Source organism: Oncorhynchus kisutch, linkage group LG15 (genome assembly GCF_002021735.2).
Source record: "Oncorhynchus kisutch isolate 150728-3 linkage group LG15, Okis_V2, whole genome shotgun sequence".
In the NCBI taxonomy this organism is placed as follows: Eukaryota; Metazoa; Chordata; class Actinopteri; order Salmoniformes; family Salmonidae; genus Oncorhynchus; species Oncorhynchus kisutch.
This window is the reverse complement of record NC_034188.2, coordinates 51,336,711-51,357,784: the sequence shown is the minus strand read 5'-3', so window position 1 is coordinate 51,357,784 and position 21,074 is coordinate 51,336,711. Positions and strand designations below refer to the sequence as shown.

At 44.6% G+C, this 21,074-nt stretch overlaps 2 protein-coding genes and 1 long non-coding RNA gene across 3 annotated transcripts in view; 2 read left to right on the top strand and 1 right to left on the bottom strand.

The window, feature by feature from the left end:
• Positions 1-6,583, top strand: part of LOC109905429 (uncharacterized) — a 34,920-nt gene extending 28,337 nt beyond the window's left edge. Inside the window, exons 5-6 of the mRNA XM_020502791.2 lie at positions 4,066-4,133; positions 4,261-6,583. Of these exons, the coding sequence (XP_020358380.1) occupies positions 4,066-4,133; positions 4,261-4,313 (121 nt within the window). The 3' untranslated portion in view covers positions 4,314-6,583. The remainder of the gene's footprint in view (positions 1-4,065; positions 4,134-4,260) is intronic.
• A 3,542-nt stretch (positions 6,584-10,125) lies between these two features.
• On the top strand, positions 10,126-12,490 carry LOC109905428 (transmembrane protein 160-like). Its single transcript, XM_020502790.2, has 4 exons — positions 10,126-10,883; positions 11,054-11,078; positions 11,359-11,451; positions 11,607-12,490. The coding sequence occupies exons 1-4, from the start codon at positions 10,665-10,667 to the stop codon at positions 11,909-11,911; spliced, it is 642 nt and encodes a 213-aa protein (XP_020358379.1). The 5' UTR covers positions 10,126-10,664; the 3' UTR covers positions 11,912-12,490.
• LOC116353618 (uncharacterized) lies at positions 10,697-11,679 on the bottom strand. The gene is made up of 2 exons (XR_004203095.1): positions 11,566-11,679; positions 10,697-11,490 (listed from the first exon to the last, which is right to left on the bottom strand). It is a non-coding gene; the product is annotated as an uncharacterized LOC116353618 (long non-coding RNA).
• Positions 12,491-21,074: the final 8,584 nt, after the last annotated feature.

Here is a 21,074-nt window from a genome sequence, read left to right as displayed (position 1 = left end):
AACACCATTATCCCAGAAACCCTAGATCTACTCCAATTTGCATACCGCCCCAACAGATCCACAGATGATGCAATCTCTATTGCACTCCACACTGCCCTTTCCCACCTGGACAAAAGGAACACCTATGTGAGAATGCTTTTCATTGACTACAGCTCAGCGTTCAGCACCATAGTGCCCACAAAGCTCATCACTAAGCTAAGGATCCTGGGACTAAACACCTCCCTCTGCAACTGGATCCTGGACTTCCTGACGGGCCGCCCCCAGGTGGTAAGGGTAGGTAACAACACATCTACCACACTGATCCTCAACACGGGGGCCCCTCAGGGGTGCATGCTCAGTCCCCTCCTGTACTCCCTGTTCACCCATGACTACGTGGCCAAGCACGACTCCAACACCATCATTAAGTTTGCCAACGACACAACAGTGGTAGGCCTGATCACCAACAAAGATGAGACAGGTCATGAGACAGGTCAGAGACCTGGCCATGTGGAGCCATAATAACTACCTCTCCCTCAACGTGATCAAGACAAAGGAGATGACTGTGGACTACAGGAAAAAGAGGACAGAGCATGTCCCAATTCTCATTGACAGGGCTGTAGTGGAGCAGGTTGAGAGCTGTCAACATCACTAACAAACTATCATATTACCCCTAACGAAAATGAAAAATTAACAATAATAATCATGGTCCAAACACATCAACACCGTTGTGAAGAGGGCATGACGAATCTTATTTGGCATGGGTCCTCAGATCCTCAAAAGGTTCTACAGCTGCACCATCGAGAGCATCCTGTCTGGTTGCATCACTGCCTGGTATGGCAACTGCACGGCCTCCGACCATCTGGCACTACAGAGGGTAGTGCGTACGGCCCAGTACATCACCGGGACCAAGCTTCCTGCCATCCAGGATCTCCCTTCAGATGAAGGCCCTAAAAATGGCCACATACTCCAGCCACCCTAGTCATAGACTGTTTCTCTCTGCTACTGCATGGCAAGCGGTACCGGAGTCTAGGTACAAAAGGCTTCGTAACAGCTTCTACCCCCAAGGCATAAGACTCCTGGACAGCTAATCAAATGCCTACTCAGACTATTTGCATCCCTCCCTCCCCCCTCTTTTACACTGCTGCTACTCCTTATTATCTATGCATAATCGCTTTAACTCTACCTACATGTACATATTACCTCAATTACCTCAACTAACCCGTGCCCCCGCACATTGACTCTGTACCAGTACTCTCTCTATATAGCCTCGCTACTGTTATTTTACGGCTGCTCTTTAGCTATTCGTTTTTTAAAAACATTTTTTACTTATCCATTTTTTTACTGAACACTTATTTGTCTTAAAACTGCATGGTTGGTTAAGGGCTTGTAAGTTAGCATTTCACTGTATTTCACTGTGTATTTCACTGTGTGTCTACACCTGTTGTATTCGGCGCATGTGACAAATACATTTCATTTGGATGTGTGCCACATGGTTTGAACATAACCACATCCACTCACCACCCCCACACTTCTTCTCTCTGCCGAGCCCTTACAACCTCTAACCCACTTTACTTCCTTCACACACAGCACAGGACAGTATATGTTCACTAAAGGCTCCTAATGTTGTTGGGGAAACTTTGACCTGCTCTATTAAAGGGATACTTTGGATTTGTCAGATGAACTCATTGGATACCATTTTTATGTCTCGGTATCCAGTATGAAGGAAGTTAGAGGTAGCTTAGCGACTCAATGCTACTTAGCGTTAGCGCAATGACTGGCAGTCTATGGTATCTACTAGCATGCACTAACGCTAGTTAGCAACTTCCTTCAAAACTGCACGCAGAGACATAAGAATGGTTTCCGCGAGTTCATCGGACTCTGGAGAAGTAGATAAAAGGCTTTGTTGCCAAAATCCCGACGTATCCCTTTAACAGATTATAGATCCACTCTCATGCTGATGATCCACTGTTGAGAGAAGTATGAACTCAGCCAAAGCCTATTCAGACTCCTGCCTGATGTTGTGATCATGCACAAGATTGTTTTCATCTACGTGCTGAATCCTGGAATGCATTAGTCAGAAGAACACCACAAAAATGTGACACGTCATTGGCTTGATTCTAGTTCATTAGTTAGTCCTCTCCTCTCTGTCTGACAGCTGGGGGGTGAGGTGGGGCTCAGGACAGGAAGAACGTATTTCCTGACTGGGATTGGGTTCAGGGGTGGAGGGAGGGAGGGAGGAGGGCGGTAGGGGGGCAGTCGTCGGTTCAATTGCAGCTCTCGGGCTTGAGGGAGAGAGACAGGAATAAACAACACAACCCCACTGAGAAGCCTCACAGGAGAGGCAAGAACCCTCACTTAACCCTCCACTGCCAGAGGCAAGAACCCTCACTTAACCCTCCACTGCCAATACAGTATACTATGCATTTGGAAAGTATTCAGACCCCTTGACTTTTTCCACATTTTGTTACATTACAGCCTTATTCAAAAATGGATTAAATTGTTTTTTTTCCCTCATCAATCTACAAAAACGTTTTTTAAATTTTTTATGTTTGCTAATTTATAAAAGACGGAAATACAATATTTGCATAGGTATTCAGACCCTTTACTCAGTACTTTGTTGAAGCACATTTGGCAGTGATTACAGCCTCAAGTGTTCTTTGGTATGACGCAACAAGCTTGGCACACCAGTATTTGAGGAGTTTCTCCCATTCTTCTCTGCAGATCCTCTCAAGCTGTGTCAGGTTGGATGGGGAGCGTCGCTGCACAGCTATTTTCAGGTCTCGCCAGAGATGTTCGATCGGGTTGTAGTCCGGGCTCTGGCTGGGCCACTCAAGGACATTCAGAGACTTGTCCCGAAAGCCACTCCTGCGTTGTCTTGGCTGTGTGCTTAGGGTCATTGTCCTGTTGGAAGGTGAACCTTCGCACCCAGTCTGAGGTCCTGAGTGTTCTGAAACAGGTTTTCATCAAGGATCTCTTTGTACTTTGCTCCATTCATCTTTTCTTTGATCCCGAATAGTCCCTGATGCTGAAAAACATCCCCACAGCATGATGCTGCCACCACCATGCTTCATCATAGGGATGGTGCCAGGCTTCCTCCAGATGTGACTCTTGGCATTCAGGCCAAAGAGTTCAATCTTAGTTTCATCAGACCAGAGAATCTTGTTTCTCATAGTCTGAGAGTCCTTTAGGCGCCTTTTTGTAAACTCCAAGTGGGCTGTCATGTGCTTTTACTGAGGAGTGGCTTCCGTCTGGACACTCTACCATAAAGGCCTGTCAGATGGAGTGCTGTAGAGATGGTTATCCTTCTAGAAGATTATCCCATCTCCACTGAGGAACTCTGGAGCTCTGTTAACGTAACCATCATGTTCTTGGTCACCTCCCTGACCAAGGCCCTTCTCCCCCCGATTGCACAGTTTGGTCGGGCGGCTTAGCTCTAGGAAGAGTCTTGGTGGTTCCAAACTTCTTCCATTTAAGAATGATGGAGGCCACGGTGTTCTTGGGGACCATCAATGCTGCAGAAATGTTTTGGTCCCTTCCCCAGATCTGTGCCTCAACACAATCCTGTCTCGGAGCTCTGCGGACAATTCCTTCGATCTCATGGCTTGGTTTTTGATCTGACGTGCACTGTCAACTGTGGGACCTTATATAGACAGGTGTGTGCGTTTCCAAATCATGTCCAATCTATTGAATTTACCACCAATCAAGTTGTTGAAACATCTCAAGGATGATCAATGGAAACAGGAAGCACCTGGACTCAATTTCGAGTCTTACAGCAAAGGGTCTGATAACTTATGTAACTTTCTTTTTTTTTATACATTTGCAAAAATAAAAAATAAACTGTTTTCACTTCGTCTTTATGGGGTATTGTGTGAGATTGATGCGGGAAAAAATGTATTTAATCCATTAGAGAAGGCTGTAACGTAACAAAATGTGGAGAAAGTCAACGTGTCTGAATACTTTCCCAAATGCACTGTATAGCACAAGCCTCTCCTACTCTGTACTGTACTATACTGTACTGAATTGGTCTGTACTTGCTCCTGAGCTGAGAATCTGTGTTGTCAGTCTGATCAGATCTGTGTGTTACAGCTATGCCATCACTGTCTGGTACTTTGATGCCAAGGAGCGGGCCGAGGCCAAAGAGAAGTACAGATTGGGTGAGTTACAGTTCTGACTGTCTGACTTACATGTAATAGTGTGCCTGAAACGGTTTATGCACTTTGTACAGTCCACTTTTCAAACAGTATTTAGACTCGTCTCCTCTGCCATTTCTTGTTTCCATAGCAACCGGACAGAAAGGTGTTCAAGTGCCCGTCACTCAAAACAACAAAACCTAAATCCCGTCCAATCCCGTCCAACCCCCCCCCCCCCCCCCCCCCCCCCACGAGTGCTTTCTGGATGTGCATGTGCCTACCCGCGCTGCTATTGGACATTTTATTCTGAGGGGAGACGCTGTAAACCTAGCAGGCCCTGCCCACTCTGTCTCTTGTCAGTCGTCTGAAACAGCTCTTGATTGGCTGTGAGGAAATACGGCAGCATCTGATTGGGCGGTTGAGGGAAAGGGGGCGGAGATGGAACACGGTGGAATCAGTTGGTGAGAAGAGCGAGGCAGGGTCAGACTAACTCAGGTGGCGTAAGGGCCGAAGAGGATGAAGATGACTCATCTTCATCAGAGAAGTTTTAAAAAATAATTTGAGACAAGAAACCGATTGGACCGGCTCTTGTTTTTCAGTTTTTGCCCTTTCAATAATCATCGCTGTTTATATTATAATCAGAAAGCAATCTTCTCTGCTCAGCTCAGTCAAAAGATGAGGGCATTTTGTCCAATCAGAAAGCAGGCCTAAGGAGACAGGAGCACCCTCTGTATGGTCGGAGGAAAACGATTGCATCCGGTTTTCAGGGGAAATGGAAAGCGAGCCTGTGACGCGACTTCCACTTTTGGACGTTAGCAATCTTAACTCCTCCTCCAAATGTACTAGATTGGTTCAACAGTGCAGAAGAGAACCTCCCCCAACATTTTTTTTCTTTCTTCTCTACCATCAGGTTAGAACAGGACAGTTAGGGAAATGTGTTTGGAGGTCCTGACCATCACACACATCGTGACACATCCAGCATGTTGCCTCAGCTACATCCAGCCATCAATCAACAACGCGCCGTTAAAGAGGAAGTGACCTCACAGGAAATGATCCTTTACATATCATACAGCAGGGTGGCATTCAGCTTCTCCCAGCAGTCATGTTGCTGGAGAAACTGTTAGGGTTAGCCACCTGCCACCAGCGTACAGAGAAGACTGAAGACTCTCTTTAACGCAGAGAAGACTGAAGACTCTCTTTAACGCAGAGAAGACTGAAGACTCTTTAACCTAGAGAAGCATGAAGACTCTATTCAACTCGACTTTTAACTCGACTAGTCCAACAGATAAAGTGCTTTCACGGCCTCCTCAATAATGTTTGTTTGTTCGTGCGACAGCCAGTGAGAATCGAAGGGGTGTGCCATGTCGGGAACGCAATGTAACAATTCCAAGAACGTGTTTTTGTTTGTGAAACGTTTTGAAGGCGGCGCCGACGCAAAGCTCACACAGACACTTCCACAAAAACACTGGAACCTGTGCAAGCCGTCAGTGGGTCGGGTCGAAACAGGGTTTGCTGAATGTTTCTAGGGTGTATTTTGTTGACGTGTGTACGACTGTGTGCATCTGTGTACGTGCGTGAGGGAGTGTAAAGAAGATGTACTGTACAAGCAAACCTGTTTCTAGTACCTTAGTGGTCCCAATTGCACCTGTATGCCCCAACCCTACTGGTACCAAGACTAGAGGCTGCATCAGCACTATCAACATCACCTACAGTGCATTCTGGTCTACTCACACATACAATCGATTGGACACGGTTTACCACGACATCTGAATTTAACCTGACCCCAAACCCTCAGTCAACCTTGTTCAATTCCACAGAAGCAAACGTTAATGCACAGGAGGGTCTGTGTGAAAGACCAGAAGTCTCCACAAGAATAGTAAACAAACAGAAATTTGACCAACTGGGGACATTTTGTGAGTCCCCATAAGTATAGTTCTACGGGGTTAAGGTTTGAATTATGGTTAGGGGTTAAGGTTAGGTTTTGGGGTTATGGGTTAAGGTTAGGTTTTGGGGTTAGGGGAGGGAAAATAGGATTTTGAAAGGGAATCTGTTTTGTGTCCCCACAAGGCTAGTTAAACATGACTGTTTGTGCATGTGTGCACCCTGGCCTTGAATGGGGGTGAGGATGCGCTTGACTTTGTGTGTGTGTGTGTGTGTGTGTGTGTGTGTGTGTGTGTGTGTGTGTGTGTGTGTGTGTGTGTGTGTGTGTGTGTGTGTGTGTGTGTGTGTGTGTGTGTGTGTGTGTGTGTGTGTGTGTGTGTGTGTTACAGACTGGGTAAGAGAGAAGTAAAAAATATCACTTTTCAGAAATGCTATCTGTAAATGATAACAATGGAAATGTAGAAAATGCTTTTATGCTGTGGATAATATGGTTATTGAGATGCAATAGTAACAAACAATGAGAACAAAAAAAGTTGCCTAATTTTTTTTCTGAATTTTGCAGTATTTAATTAAAATGTGTTTTTGTATAAGAAGACTTGTTATTTTGCCTTCTTGAATATGGAGTACTGCTTTCTGATTCTGGACAGTCACTGATATCACACAGAGCATGGACCTTCACACTGTGGACGTTCAGGGGAATTATGGATGCTATTTACACACACACACACACACACTGAGGCCATACAGTAAGAAGTCCAATCTCTAACCACAATTCTGCAGCCATTTCCTCTCCCAGACCTGTCTCAGCAGGAGCAATGGAGGAAAGAACAGGGAGGTATAACGATGGAACGAATGGCAAGAGACAGAGAAACCGAGAGAGGAATACAAAACTGTGGTAAGGTTGGCAGATTGTATGTCACTAAAGAGTTGAGGAGATTACAATGTGGTCACACATTGCAATCGCACATTGTTTTGAAGAACGGAGTGAACTCGAGGGTTCCATTCCAAATGACACCCTATTCCCTATGCAGTGCACTATTTTTGACCAGTAGTGCACAAGGGAATAGGGTGCCATTTGGGACGTAGTCTATGAGATCCCCTTAATCTGCCCCTCCCCCTATACTAACCCCATACCTGCTCCTCCCTCTACTACCTCGTTTCATAACCCCAATGCTCGTAGCCTCAGCCCCCTTTATGTAACCATATCAGTATCACGTATCTACCAACACGGCTGCTACAGTATGTGCCAACATAAATCCACTCACACACACACACAAAGATGCACACATGGAGAGACACACACAGCGAGAGAGCGAGACACACACCCACACATCATTTGGAAGATTAACACAGCCACACAAACACACCAAGACAATGGTTCGAGTGCCTCTCACTTCTCGTCTGGAAAAAAAAACTTCATTCACATCCACTTATTTTTCTGCTCACTCCTGGAGCCAGTCCAGAAGTATATAGTCACCACACAAGCGCCTCTTCTGATAACCACAACTTCAACACCTCACTGCTCAGTGTTCAGGGCCCATCTCCCAAAGCATCTCAAGAGTAGGAGTGCTGATCTAGGATCAGTTTAGCCTTTAAGATCATATTCATGAGATTATAAACTCATCCTAGATCAGCACTCGTACTCTGAGGCACTTTGTGGATACTGGGGCCCAGACATCCAGACCAGCAGGCTTGCCTTGTTGAATGGACTGTTCCTGTTGGAATAGTACCGTGGTGTGTTGCCCTTCAATTATCACAGTATAAAACCATTTACTGTTTGCACTTCCATTTTAAAAGCGTGATCAGCATAAAGTAAAGCCTGGCATCTTCTCTTTCACAGAATTTAGCAGACGCTCTAATTCAGAGCGATTTACAGTGGTTTTGATACTGGTCCTCCGTGGGAATTGTAAGCCACAACCCTGGCATTGCAAGTGCCGTGCTCTACCAAGTGAGCCACACAGGACACCCATTTAGTCTAACCCAGGATGTTGACTGCTGAGAGGTCTAGGAGGTATGTTCTGTACTGGAGCACACTTCTGCCATTTTCTTCAACTAAAGAGGTTCTCCCACCTAAAGCTTTCACCAACTTCATATATTCATTCCATTTCTCTCGGTTTCTAATCAGATTTCCTCCCGTCCCTCCCTAGCCCTGAGCATTATTCAGGTAAACGCTAAAACTGATCTTAAAGCTGGTGTGTGTGTGTGTGTGTGTGTGTGTGCGTGTGTGTGTGTCCAGCATGGTCAGTAGTAGGGTGGCGTGACTGAGACCAGAGTGTCAGCTGCTCATCACATCAAAGGGTTGTTGGCCTTCCTGAAAGCCCCTTGTCAACACACACACACACACACACACACACCCTTGTTCCTGAGACCCCCCGTCTGCCTCCCCGTGCTCCTCACGCTAAACAATTGTCAGGTAGGGCGGGCATGGTCGGTCGGTGTCCCCAAGGACTGCAGGGAGACAAAGGGCCCACCGCACAGAGAGACCGACAGGAAGAGGTCCCCCACTTATCCTTACAGTCACACATGCACGCACACACACATCCAAAAGCAGCAGTAAGCTACACAGTCATTGACACATACAGCGCCTTCAGAAAGTGTTCAGACCCCTTTACTTTTTCAACAAAAAAAAGAATTGTGTTAAAACTATAATAATAAAACAAATATATCTTGATTAGAAAAGTATTCGACCCTGAATTACCTTTGGTAGGGATTACAGCTGTGAGTCTTTCTGGGTAAGTCTCGAAGATCTTTGCACACTTGGATTGTACAATATTTGCACATTATTCTTTTTTTAAATTCTTCAAGCTCTGTCAAGTTGGTCGTTGATCATTGCTAGACAGCCATTTTCAAGTTTTGCCATAGATTTTCAAGCCAACTGAAGTCGAAACTGTAACTAGGCCACTTAGAAACATTCAATGTCATCTTGGGAAGCAACTCCAGTGTATATTTGACCTTGTGTTATAGGTTATTGTCCTGCTGAAAGGTGAATTTGTGTCTGTTGGAAAGCAGACTGAACCGGGTTTTCCTCTACGACTTTGCCTGTGCTTAGCTCTATTCAGTTTATTTTTATCTTTAAAAAAGTCCCTAGTCCTTGCCCATAACAAGCACACCCATAACATGATGCAGCCACCACCATGATTTAAAATACATACATAACGCTTTTGTATTCAGGACATGAAGTTCATTTATTTTTTGCAGTTTTACTTTAGTGGCTTATTGCAAACAGAATGCATATTTTGGAATATTTGTATTCTGTACATGCTTCCTTCCTTGCACTGTCATTTTGGTTAGTATTGTGGAGTAACTACAATGTTGTAACTGTTTTAAAGTCACCATTGGCCTCATGGTTAAATCTCTGAAAGGTTTCCTTCCTCTCTGGCAACTTAGTTGTGAAGGATACCTTTGTCTTTGTAGTGATTGATACAACATCCAAAGTGTAATTAATAACATCACCATGCTCAAAGGAATATTCTATGTATTTTTTTTAGATACATCTACCAATGGTTGCGAGGCATTGGAAAACCTTCCTGGTCTTTGTGCTTGAGTCTGTGTTTGAAATGTACTGCTCGACTGAGGGACCTTACAGATAATGTGTGTGTGGGTTACAGAGATGAGGTAGTCATTCAAAAATCATGTTAAACACTATTACGGCACATCGAGTGAGTATATGCAATTTGTTACTCCTGGACTTATTTAGGCTTGCCATAACAAAGGGACTGAATAGTTATTGACTCAAGACATTTTGGCTTTTCATTTTTTATTAATTTGTTTTTTTTAAATTATAATAATAATACTGACATTATGGGTTATTGTGTGTAGACCAGTGACAAAACAATCTACATTTAATCAAGTTTAAATCCAGGCTGTAACAAAACAAAATGTGGAACAAGTAAAGGGGTGTGAATACTTTCTGAAGGCACTGTACATGGAGAACATTCACACAACTAACATCAACACCACTGTAACATATTTAGAGTCAGAGATTCTAAGCACATTTATAAAGCCTATCCAAACACAAACCAACTGGAAACTAAAGGGGCATTACTGTAGAGGCATAACTTTTTTTTGAAACATTGGAAATGTTGTTCAACAAAAACAAAAAAACACTGATAACCAAACTCAACACGTAACTTCTCACCAAAATGGTTGCCCACACGTGCGTAACAGCCGGGCACAGCAATAAAGCAGCACAGACTCTACACTGAACCTTCTAGAAAAAGTTGATAGCTTCACCGTGTCCAAGGGTTGTTTTTATACCTTTCACATGTGCCCCACTAATTCGGGTCCTAGGAGAAACCCTGACACACAAACAATTTCAAAACCTAAAACTGTTTCATTGGCCCTATGATCATGGAATCCGTTTTGTAGTCTAGCGATGCCCTCTGGTGGCTGAATGAGCTAAACACAAGGTGCAGGTAAAGTAGAAGGAGGTTAACAGGATGTGCCTAGAGAGGAAATCTGGTAGTAAAGGAGAAACAGTCTACGTTAAACATTTACAAAATAAAATACACATTTCATAAAGGAAGATTATGGCGCGGTTTATTTTACGATAACAAACGCTGGACGGCGCTACAACAGCATGTTGGCACGGGAGCACCGCCTCCTTTCCGTGTGTCGTTTGCAGTGTGAAAGTTCACAGGGCATGCAAAGGTCGTGTTGTGTTTTTAGCGAGCTATGGCTGCCTTGAGTTGGTTTACGTGCAGACAGCTGCCGCGGATTGCAAATCAGTTCGCCTGGGTTGTGAAGCACGTCAGGCCTCAGTACCTCGGGGGACTGCCGGTGAGGAGAGTCCACGGGTCGTCGCGGAAATGGGTGGCTGAGAAGGGGCCATGGGGCAAGGCTCGGATGCCAGAGTATCATCTTCTGACAGAACTCGATAAGGCGGATGCCTTGGTAAGTTCAAAGGGACGGTAAAGTCTTGCCATTCCAGAAAATGATGTGCGACTTGATTCGCCTTGTTGCTTTTCCAAATGACTTGAATGTACTCCAGCGTTACAGAAAGGATCTGTGTGCGGACATGAACCACCTTTCTAAATCACTGCTATTTTTGTTTTGCTCTGCAGATGCTGAAAAAGTCCCACGAAACTGGTAACTGCACATTTAGATTAGGAAGAGGTTCAAAGACCTAGGCTATTTATTGAATTACTTTGCTATGCATTTTGGTAGAATTCCTGTTGGCACAGTTAGACCAGTTATTGTAGCGAAAGAAGATAAACACAATATGCATGCATCTGTAGGCTACACATCTGAATCCAGAAACGTGAGCAATATGGGAAAAGCTCCTGACTGCAAACACTGGTAGGGTTAGAGAAAGAGGTGAGGGGTTGTTTTCAGACTGGGCTGTAAGCTCCGTGATGTTCTGTTCTAGGGTTCCTGTCTTGGTTCCGGAACGGACTCCTGGCCACCGGGATCGGGGTCATCGCTTTCGTCCAGAGTGATGTGGGACGAGAGGCAGGATATGGTAAGGAGACTAGGAGGGCCAGGGGTGTGGCTCTATATTCTATTGGAGCAAAGCATAATTATGAGAAAAGACCTTAAAGGTTACTGAAACACACCCATTATAAACACAAGTTACCTATTTTGGTCATCCTCCTCTCTCTCTCTCCCCACCCCCAGCCTTCTTCATCCTGGGTGGTGTGTGTGTATCGTTCGGCGGGGCGTCCTACGTGGGCAGCCTGTTTTCGCTGAGGAGGATGATGCTTCTCTCCCTGCCTGCCGTGCTGCTGAATGTTGCTGTGGTGAGCAGCGTCGCCCTCTTCTGGCTGTGTGCGGTATCTCTCTACATCGGACGCCTGGAGGTGGAGATTATACATGAGGAGGACGAGGACGATGACGGAGAGGAGTGTCCAGACTGTCGGGACCGCGCCAACCACTCCCATGGCAACCGGCACCACGGCAGCAACAAAGGCCAAGACAAGTAGAGAGTGTGAGTGGCAAAGGTGACGAGGTGTGTGTGTGAGTGAGTGAGAGAGGACTGAGAGGAAGTGTGTATGACATTCAAAGAGAGAGGGGGAATAAAGGGGATCAGTGAAAGGCATGATTGATTTGGATGGTGGTTGTTTGCTGACCTCTATTAATTTGTGTGGTTGGGTATGTTAAATTGCTGGGATAAAGAGTTCATTTTTAGTTCATAATATCAATGTTAGAATGTTTTTTTTAATTGTAGTTTTATTTTGCACAGGCACTCTGTGAGAGTGCCTCGTTTGAGTTGATTTACTCCTGATCATGTTTACTTTATGAATCAAAGTGCCCTGTACAATTCCCAAGCCATACTCTGAGCCAGCTCATGCTGTGTTCACCTAAATATGGTTTTGATTGATGTAAAAAAAAAAATTTATATCAGTTTATTCTATATTTATTACGAAGGAGTACTTGGATTCTCTGTAGTCATCCATGCTGGTGATGTAGAATGAGGAGATGTAGCCCATGTTGCAGTGTTGAATGGATGAACTAGCCCTATGTGAATTTGCGATATAATGTATAAATACTCTAATCAGCAATGGTCTATATTTGTGTAATCGATTTTCTCTGTGTGTAAAAGTCTGTGGGTCTTTCTTATGTGTTCTGTATTTTAGATAGAAAAGTTTATTTGAACTCAGGCTTTTGGTTTACATTTTTTTTCCCCAAAGGGTTTTGTGATTCAATATACTTTTGTCACAAAGCAAATGACGACAACAACAACAAATGGCAAAGTGCTATAAGTTTGAATAATTTTTATTTAAACATGTTCAATGCAATGTTGATAGTGGATTTCTATAGAGTAGTTTAGTATTAACGGTAAAGGATCGTTATTTCATACCTTTACTCAATCGAGGCTTGAAAGCTGCAGCCACAACGTAATCAAAATTATCACCCTGAACCTCTTGTCTTTTTGGAGAGATTTTAGTGAGAAACTATAACGTTTGTATGACCCGTGTGTTTGTGTGAGATGGACATTTACAGTGCATTTGGAAAGTATTCAGACCCCTTGACTTTTTCCACATTTTGTTACGTTACAGCCTTATTCTAAAATATATTTAAAAAATGTTAATCCCCCTCGTCAATCTACACAATACTCCATAATAACAAAGCAAAAACAGGTTTTTAGACATTTTTGCAAAAAATAGATAATTATTTTACACATTTGCATAAGCGTTCTGACCCTTTACTCAGTACTTTGTTGAATCACCTTTGGCAGCGATAACAGCCTTGAGTCTTCTTGGGTATGACGCTATAAGCTTTGCACACCTGTATTTGGGGAGTTTCTCCCATTGTTCTCTGCAGATCCGCTCAAGCTCTGTCAGGTTGGATGGGTAGCGTCGCTGCACAGCTATTTTCAGGTCTCTCCAGAGATGTTAGATCCAGGCTCTGGCTGGCCCACTCAAGGACATTCAGAGACTTGCCCCGAAGCCACTCCTGCATTGTCCTGGTTGAGTGCTTAGGGTCGTTGTCCTGTTGGAACCTTTGCCCCAGTCTGAGGTCCTGAGCACTCTGGAGCAGATTTTCATCAAGGATCTCTCTAGTTTGCTCCTTTCATCTTTCTGTCGATCCTGACTAGTCTCCCAGTGGTGCCAGGTTTCCTCCAGACGTGACGCTTGGCATTCAGGCCAAAGAGTTCAATCTTGGTTTCATCAGGCGAGAAAATCTTGTTTGTCATGGTCTGAGAGTCCTTTAGGTGCCTTTTGGCAAACTCCAAGTCAGCTGTCATGTACCTTTTACTGAGGAGTGGCTTCCATCTGGCCTGATTGGTAGAGTGCTGCAGAGTTGGTTATCCTTCTGGACGGTTCTCCCATCTCCACAGAGGAACTCTGGAGCTCTGTCAGAGTGACCATCGGGTTCTCGGTCACCTCCCTGACCAAGGCCCTTCTCCCCCGATTGCTCAGTTTGGCCGGGGGGACAGCTCTAGGAAGACTCTTGGTTGTTCCAAACTTCTTACGTTTAAGAATGATGGAGGCTAGTGTGTTTTTGGGGACCTTCAATGCTGCAGACAATTTTTGTGGTACCCTTCCCCAGATCTTTGCCTTGATACAATCCTGTCTCTAAGCTCTATGGACAATTCCTTCGACTTCATGGCTTGGTTTTTGCTCTTACATGCACTGCCAACTGTAACCTTATATAGACAGGTGTGTGCCTTTCCAATCAATTTAATTTAATTTAATTTACCCATCAAGTTGTAGAAACATCAAGGATGATCAATGGAAACAGGATGCACCTGAGATGAATTGAGTCTCGTAGCAAAAGGGTATGAATACTTATGAAAATAATTGTTTTCAGGTTTTGTTTTTTTGCACAAAAAAAATGTGAACTGTTTTTGCATTGTTATATTATGTGTAGATTGACGAGGAAATGTTAGCATTTATCAATTTTAGAATCAGGCTGTAACGTATCAAAATGTGGAGAAAAGTCATCAGGTTTGAATACTTTACGAATGCACTGTAGGTATGGTTATCCTCTAGCCTGATCCACCATCCTGACCTGACCGCTGCGCTACAGAACATTAGCATGCGAGACCTGGATGGTAGAACGCGGCGAGTTAGTCGCTAGAGATAATCTGTATGGAGTTGCAGTGTGATGTATTTGATTTCTGCATGGCCTTCAGTACAACTTACTGTATATCATTAGACTTCATGTATGAATGTGTACATAAACACAGTTCCAAAATCAAACTGGTGTTGTGTGTTTGACCCCTACGTGAAAAGACTAATGTATGTTTGTGGTTGATACTTAAAGGTGCTACGCAGGATTTCTTGAATTTTTCCATTGTAATTTCAGGAAAAGTATTTAATATATTTTGAGCTAATAGTGGAATGATTGTTTTTCCGCAATATTACTTACCCACCGGTATTGTGATATTCGCCTATTGATTTCTCCCTCCGGAGCGGAATCTGTTTTTGACTTTGTGGCTGTGTTAGCTAGTGGAAATCGCTCTGTAATTTCCTTGGTTGATAAAATTCTACACCGTTCGCTCAATTTCAGTTTATGTGCGAAAACAAGCACTGAATAGTGTAGGGAGTCATTGTACCATCTAAATTGCTGTGAAATTATATTTTCAACAAGATTTTTTTTTAAGCTGTTGGACCAAAACAACTTGCGCGTTGTAATTTCCTTTGTGTAGCACCTTTTTAAAGAGATCAGAATGTTGCACAATCAAATGTAGGCTTATCAGATGTGACACCATAGAAATGGAGTAAGAATATTAAACCAAAATGGCTGACATTCCCTTCATTTAAAACCGTGTTGTGTCGTTCGTTTCACTCAACCAAGCATTGATGCCATGTATTCCTCCCATCCTCCTCTCTGGGTACACTACACACAGAGCAGCACCTCAGTGCTGTCTGGATAACACCGGGAGGGTGACGATAGTGATCACTTAATAGGTTACTGCCCAGGTGTGGGTTATCTCTCTCATCCATTGATTCATTCACTGGAGAGGTGAGAAGGTTTGGGTCGAGGCATGAGCTGCTGAGACTCTCCTCTCTGTCCTGAGGTCAGATGCCCATCCGCTTTTTCGATTAATCCTACTTTTTCTCTCTCTACATCAGTCTGTGTCACTCAGGTAAACTCCAGTGCATCTAACCCTCCCTCTCCTCTTCTCTTTCCTTCTCTCTCTCTCTCCCCACCACTCCAACCCAGGCGTTTTGGCGCAGTTAGTTTCTCATGCAGGGTGTGTCGGTGCTGCATCCTGCCACCCTCCCACCTCCCCTCCTCGGCTGCGTCTGACTGCGCAGGCGGCTCTGCTTGGCATGCAGGCGGCTCCTGGGGCCTGGCGCGTCTAAAGGGCATGGCTACCCAGCAGCACGCGTCCACACTGACAAACACCCGGCCCATGGACTGACTCACAACACCATCACCAACCCACCTCACGGCACCATGGCAGGTTATAGATGAGCATATTACCCTCCACTCACAATCTGGACAGAATAGAGGAGGGGATGGGGCTGTGGCAGTGAAAGACTGAGTGGAACAGGCGGTGTGGATGGGGATGGAGAGACTGAAGGAGGGGGGTTAATAGTGTTAAAGGAGAGGAGAGGTGGTAAGTGTGGTGTAGTTGGGGAGAGGATGGAGGGAGGAGAGGGGATGTAAAGGTCTAGTAAAGGAACCTTCAGATCTCACTCATGTTTCCCCTAATGTTTTCAGTTTCAGTGTCAGGCCCATGTGCGAAGGTATTTCCCTAGAGACTGCCCTTCCACTCAGGGGCTGAGATAACAGAGCATTCGGGAGGTATTTTTACCCCTGGACTTTTTCAAATTGTACAGCCTTGTTCTAAAAATGATTAAATAAAATGTTTCCCCCACTCTACACACAATACCCCATAATGACAAAGCGAAAATAACTTCAATGGACTCTGTAAACTGGAAACCATATATCCTGAGGCTGCATTTATTGTAGCTGGGGATTTTAACAAAGCTAATCTGAAAACAAGGCTCCCTAAATTTTATCAGCATATATAATTCGCGACCAGGGCTGACAGCATTCTGGATCATTGCTACTCTAACTTCCGCGACGCATACAAACCCTCCCTCGCCCTCCTTTTGGCAAATCTGACCACGACTCCATTTTGTTGCTTCCAGCCTATAGACAGAAACTGAAACAGGAAACGCCCGTGCTCAGGTCTGTTCAACGCTGGTCCAACCAATCGGATTCCACACTTCAACATTGCTTCGATCACGTAGACTGGGATATGTTCCGGGTAACCTCAGACAACACATTGATGTATACACTGAATCGGTGAGCGAGTTTATTAGCAAGTGCATCGGTGATATTGTACCCACGGTGACCTTTAAAACCTTCCCCAACCAGAAACCGTGGATTGATGGCAGCATTCGCACAAAACTGAAAGCACGTACCACTGCTTTTAATCATGGCAAGGAGACCGGAAACATGACCGAATACAAACAGTGTAGTTATTCCCTTAGGAAGGCAATCAAACAAGCTAAGCGTCAGTATAGAGACAATGTAGAGTCACATTTCAACGGCTCAGACACAAGACGAATGTAGCAGGGTCTACAGTCAATCACGGATTACAAAAAGAAAACCAGCCCCATCACGGCCAACGTGAGTAAAACATTTAAACGTGTTAACCCTCGCAAGGCTGCCAGTCCAGAAAGCATCCTTAGCCGCGTACTCAGAGCATGAGCAGACCAGCTGGCTGGCGTGTTTACGGACATATTCATTCAATCAATCCCTATCCCAGTCTGCTGTTCCCAAATGCTTCAAGAGGGTCACCATTGTTCCTGTTCCCATGAAAGCTAAAGTAACTGAGCTAAACAACTATTGTCCCGTAGCACTCACTTCCGTCATCATGAAGTGCTTTGAGAGACTAGTCAAGGACCAAATCACCTCCACCCTACCTGATACCCTAGACTCACTCCAATTTGCTTACCGCTCCAATAGGTCCACAGACGACGCAATCACACTGCACACTGCCCTAACCCATCTGGACAAGAGGAATACCTATGTAAGAATGCTGTTCATCGATTACAGCTCAGCATTTAACACCATAGTACCCTCCAAACTCATCATTAAGCTCGAAACCCTGGGTCTCGACCCCGCCCTGTGTAACTGTATCCTGGAATTTGAAGGGCCACCCACAGGTGGTGAGGGTAGGAAACAACATCCTCAACACTGGGGCCCCGCAAGGGCGCGTTCTCAGCCCTCTCCTGTACTCCTTGTTCAACCATGACTGCGTGTCCATGCACGCCTCCAACTCAATCATCAAGTTTGCAGACGACACTACAGTGGTAGGCTTGATTACCAACAACGACGAATAATAGTGGAGATATGAAAACTATGAAGAAAACTATGAAATAACACATATGGAATCATGTTGTAACAAAAAAATGTTAAACAATTAGATCTTTGATTTTAGATTATTCAAAGTAGCCACCTTTTGCCTTGATGACAGCTTTGCACACTCTTGGCATTCTCTGGAATGCTTTTCCAACAGTCTTGAATGAGTTTCCACATATGCTGAGCACTTGTTGGCTGTTTTTCCTTCACTCTGCGGTCCAACTTATCTCAAAACATCTCAATTGGGTTGAGGTCGGGTGATTGTGGAGGCCAGGTCATCTGATGCAGCACTCCATATCTCTCCTTCTTGGTAAAATAGCCCTTACACAGCCTGGAGGTTTGTCATTTTCCAGTTGAAAAACAAATGACAGTCCCACTAAGCGCAAACAAAACGGGATGGCGTATCGCTGTAGAATGCTGTGGTAGCCATGCTGGTTACGAGTGCCTTAAATTCTAAATAAATCACAGAGTGTCACCAGCAACGCACCATCACACCTCCTCCTCCATGCTTCATGGTGGGAACCACACATGCAGAGATTATCCGTTCACCTACTCTGCGTCTCACAAAGATACAGCGGTTGGAACCAAAAATCTCAAATTTGGACTCAGACCAATGGACGGGTCTAATGTCTATTGCTTGTGTTTCTTGGTGTCCTTTAGTAGTGTTTTTTTTACAGCAATACGACCATGAAGGCCTGATTCACGCAGTCTCCTCTGAACAGTTGATGTTGAGATGTGTCTGTTACTTGAACTCTGTGAAGCATATATTTGGGCTGCAATCTGAGGTGCAGTTAATTGCCAGTTATTTGTTTCTGAGGCTGGTAACTCTAATAAACATAACCTCTGCAGCAGAGGTAAATCTGGGTCTTCATTTCCTGTGGCGTTCCTTGTGAGAGCCAGTTTCATCATAGCGCTTGATGGTTTTTGCGACTTGTCATAATATGGACTTGGTCTTTTACCAAATAGGGCTATCTTCTGTATACTGTGCCACTCCTACCTTGTCACAACACAACTGATTGTCTCAAATGCATTAAGAAGGAAAGAAATTCCACATTCCACATTATTGGAGTCCACCTGTCGTAAATTAAATTGATTGGAATTTGCCAAAAGGCATTTGCCAAAAGGCACCTAAAGGACTCTCAGACCATGAGAAACAAGATTCTCTGGTCTGATGAAACCAAATGTAACTATTTGGCCTGAATGCCAACAGTCACATCTGGAGGAAACCTGGCACCATCCCATGGCTTCGGGACAAGTCTCTGAATGTCCTTGAGTGGCCCAGCCAGAGCCCGGACTTGAACCCGATCGAACATCTCTGGAGAGACCTGACAGAGCTTGAGAGGACATGCAGAGAAGAATGGGAGAAACTTCCCAAACACAGGTGTGCCAAGCATACCCAAGAAGCTGTAATCACTGCCAAAAGTGCATCAATAAAGTACTGAGTAAAGGGTCTGAGTACTTATGTAAATGGGATATTTAAGTGTTTGCTTTGTCATTATGGGGTATTGTGTGTAGATTGATGAGATTATTATTATTTATTTTTTAAATCCATTTTAGAATAAGGCCGTAAAGTAAGAAAACGTGGAAAAAGTCCAGGGTTGTGAATACTTTCCGAATGCACAGTAAGCCTTCAAAGTCCCTGACAGACAGACAGCCAGGGCATGGAGTTGAGGAGAGATGCCCATGTCCCCCACAAACCCACAGTCCCTATCTGAGACGTAGAGACACGCCTTTACACCCACCATGGAACAGGAAGAACTCACACCTGAGAAAAGAAGAGATAGAGGAACCCGAGGTCATTTCTGAACTCTCTTTACACACACGCGTACACACAGCAGACGTGCACACACACACACGCGCACGGCAGGCACACACGCCCGCACACTCAAATGTTCTCCCCAACAACTGCTCTCGTTTAGTATGCGCTTCCTTTGGTCTTGAGGAGGAATGATCCTCACTCTAATGAACTGGGGCCTGCCACTAGAATGTAAAACAGGATTTAACCCGTCTTCAATGTCAGAGCCCCTCCCTAGGGCTGCCTGGAACAACACAACACCCGCTCTGAAACATACGCACGTACGACCCCTCGGTAACACACACACGCTAACATACGCACACACAGATACACCGGCCATTCAAACAACACACTCTATGCATACACACGGCCTCGGGCAGACAGACACAAATGCGCACACACACACACACACACACACACACACACACACACACACACACACACACACACACACACACACACACACACACACACACACACACCCCTTTGTCTATATCTTCCGAGCTATTATTTAGAGAGTTTCGGCTCATAAACCTGGATATATACTGTCTAATGGGCCTGTTCCATCTGCACCACATCAGGCCAGGGACACTCAAACCTGGTCCACAGGGACCAATTTGGATGATGGATTTTACAACAGGTACTTTTTCATTAATATTGTTGTGTGGGCCGGTGTACAGTACCAGTCAAAAGTTTGGACACACCTACTCATTCAAGGGTTTTTCTTTATTTGGACTATTTTCTACATTGTAGAATAATAGTGAAGACATCAAAACTATGAAATAACACATATGGAATCATGTAGTAACCAAAAAAGTGTTAAACAAATAGATTTTAGATTCTTCAAAGTTGCCACCCTTTGCCTTGATGACAGCTTTGCACACACTTGGCATTCTCTCAACCAGCTTCACCTGGAAAGCTTTTACAACAGTCTTGAAGGATCTCTCATATTTGCTGAGCACTTGTTGGCTGCTTTTCCTTCACTCTGCGGTCCACCACATCCCAAACCATCTCAATTGGGGTCGGGTGATTGTGGAGGCCAGGTCATCTGATGCAGCACTACATCACTCTTCTTCTTGGTAAAATAGCTCTTACACAGCCTGGAGGTGTGTTGGGTCATTGTCCAGTTGAAAAACAAATGATAGTCCCACTAAGTGCAAACCAGATGGGATGGCGTATAGCGGTAGCCATGCTGGTTAAGTGTGCCTTGAATTCTAAATGAATCCATGACATTGTCACCAACAAACCACCATCACACCTCCACCACCATGCTTCACGGTGGGAACCACACATGCGGAGATCATCCGTTCCCCTACTCTGAGTCTCACAAGGTGGTTGGAACCAAAAATCTCAAATTTGGACTCATGAGACCAAAGGACAGATTTCTACCGGTCTAATGTCCATTGCTCGTGTTTCTTCCCAAGCAAGTCTCTTCTTCTTATTGGTGTCCTTTAGTAGTTGTTTCTTTGCAGCAATTTGACCATGAAGAGGAAGTCTCCTCTGAACAGTTGATGTTTGTG

Bases quoted from the DNA above. Each gene is read 5' to 3' on its own strand.
- LOC109905428 (XM_020502790.2), top strand. From the start codon at position 10,665: ATGGCTGCCTTGAGTTGGTTTACGTGCAGACAGCTGCCGCGGATTGCA. The intron at 10,884-11,053 runs GTAAGTTCAAAG...TTTGCTCTGCAG, and splicing joins TCGATAAGGCGGATGCCTTG to ATGCTGAAAAAGTCCCACGA. The intron at 11,079-11,358 runs GTAACTGCACAT...GTTCTGTTCTAG, and splicing joins GAAAAAGTCCCACGAAACTG to GGTTCCTGTCTTGGTTCCGG.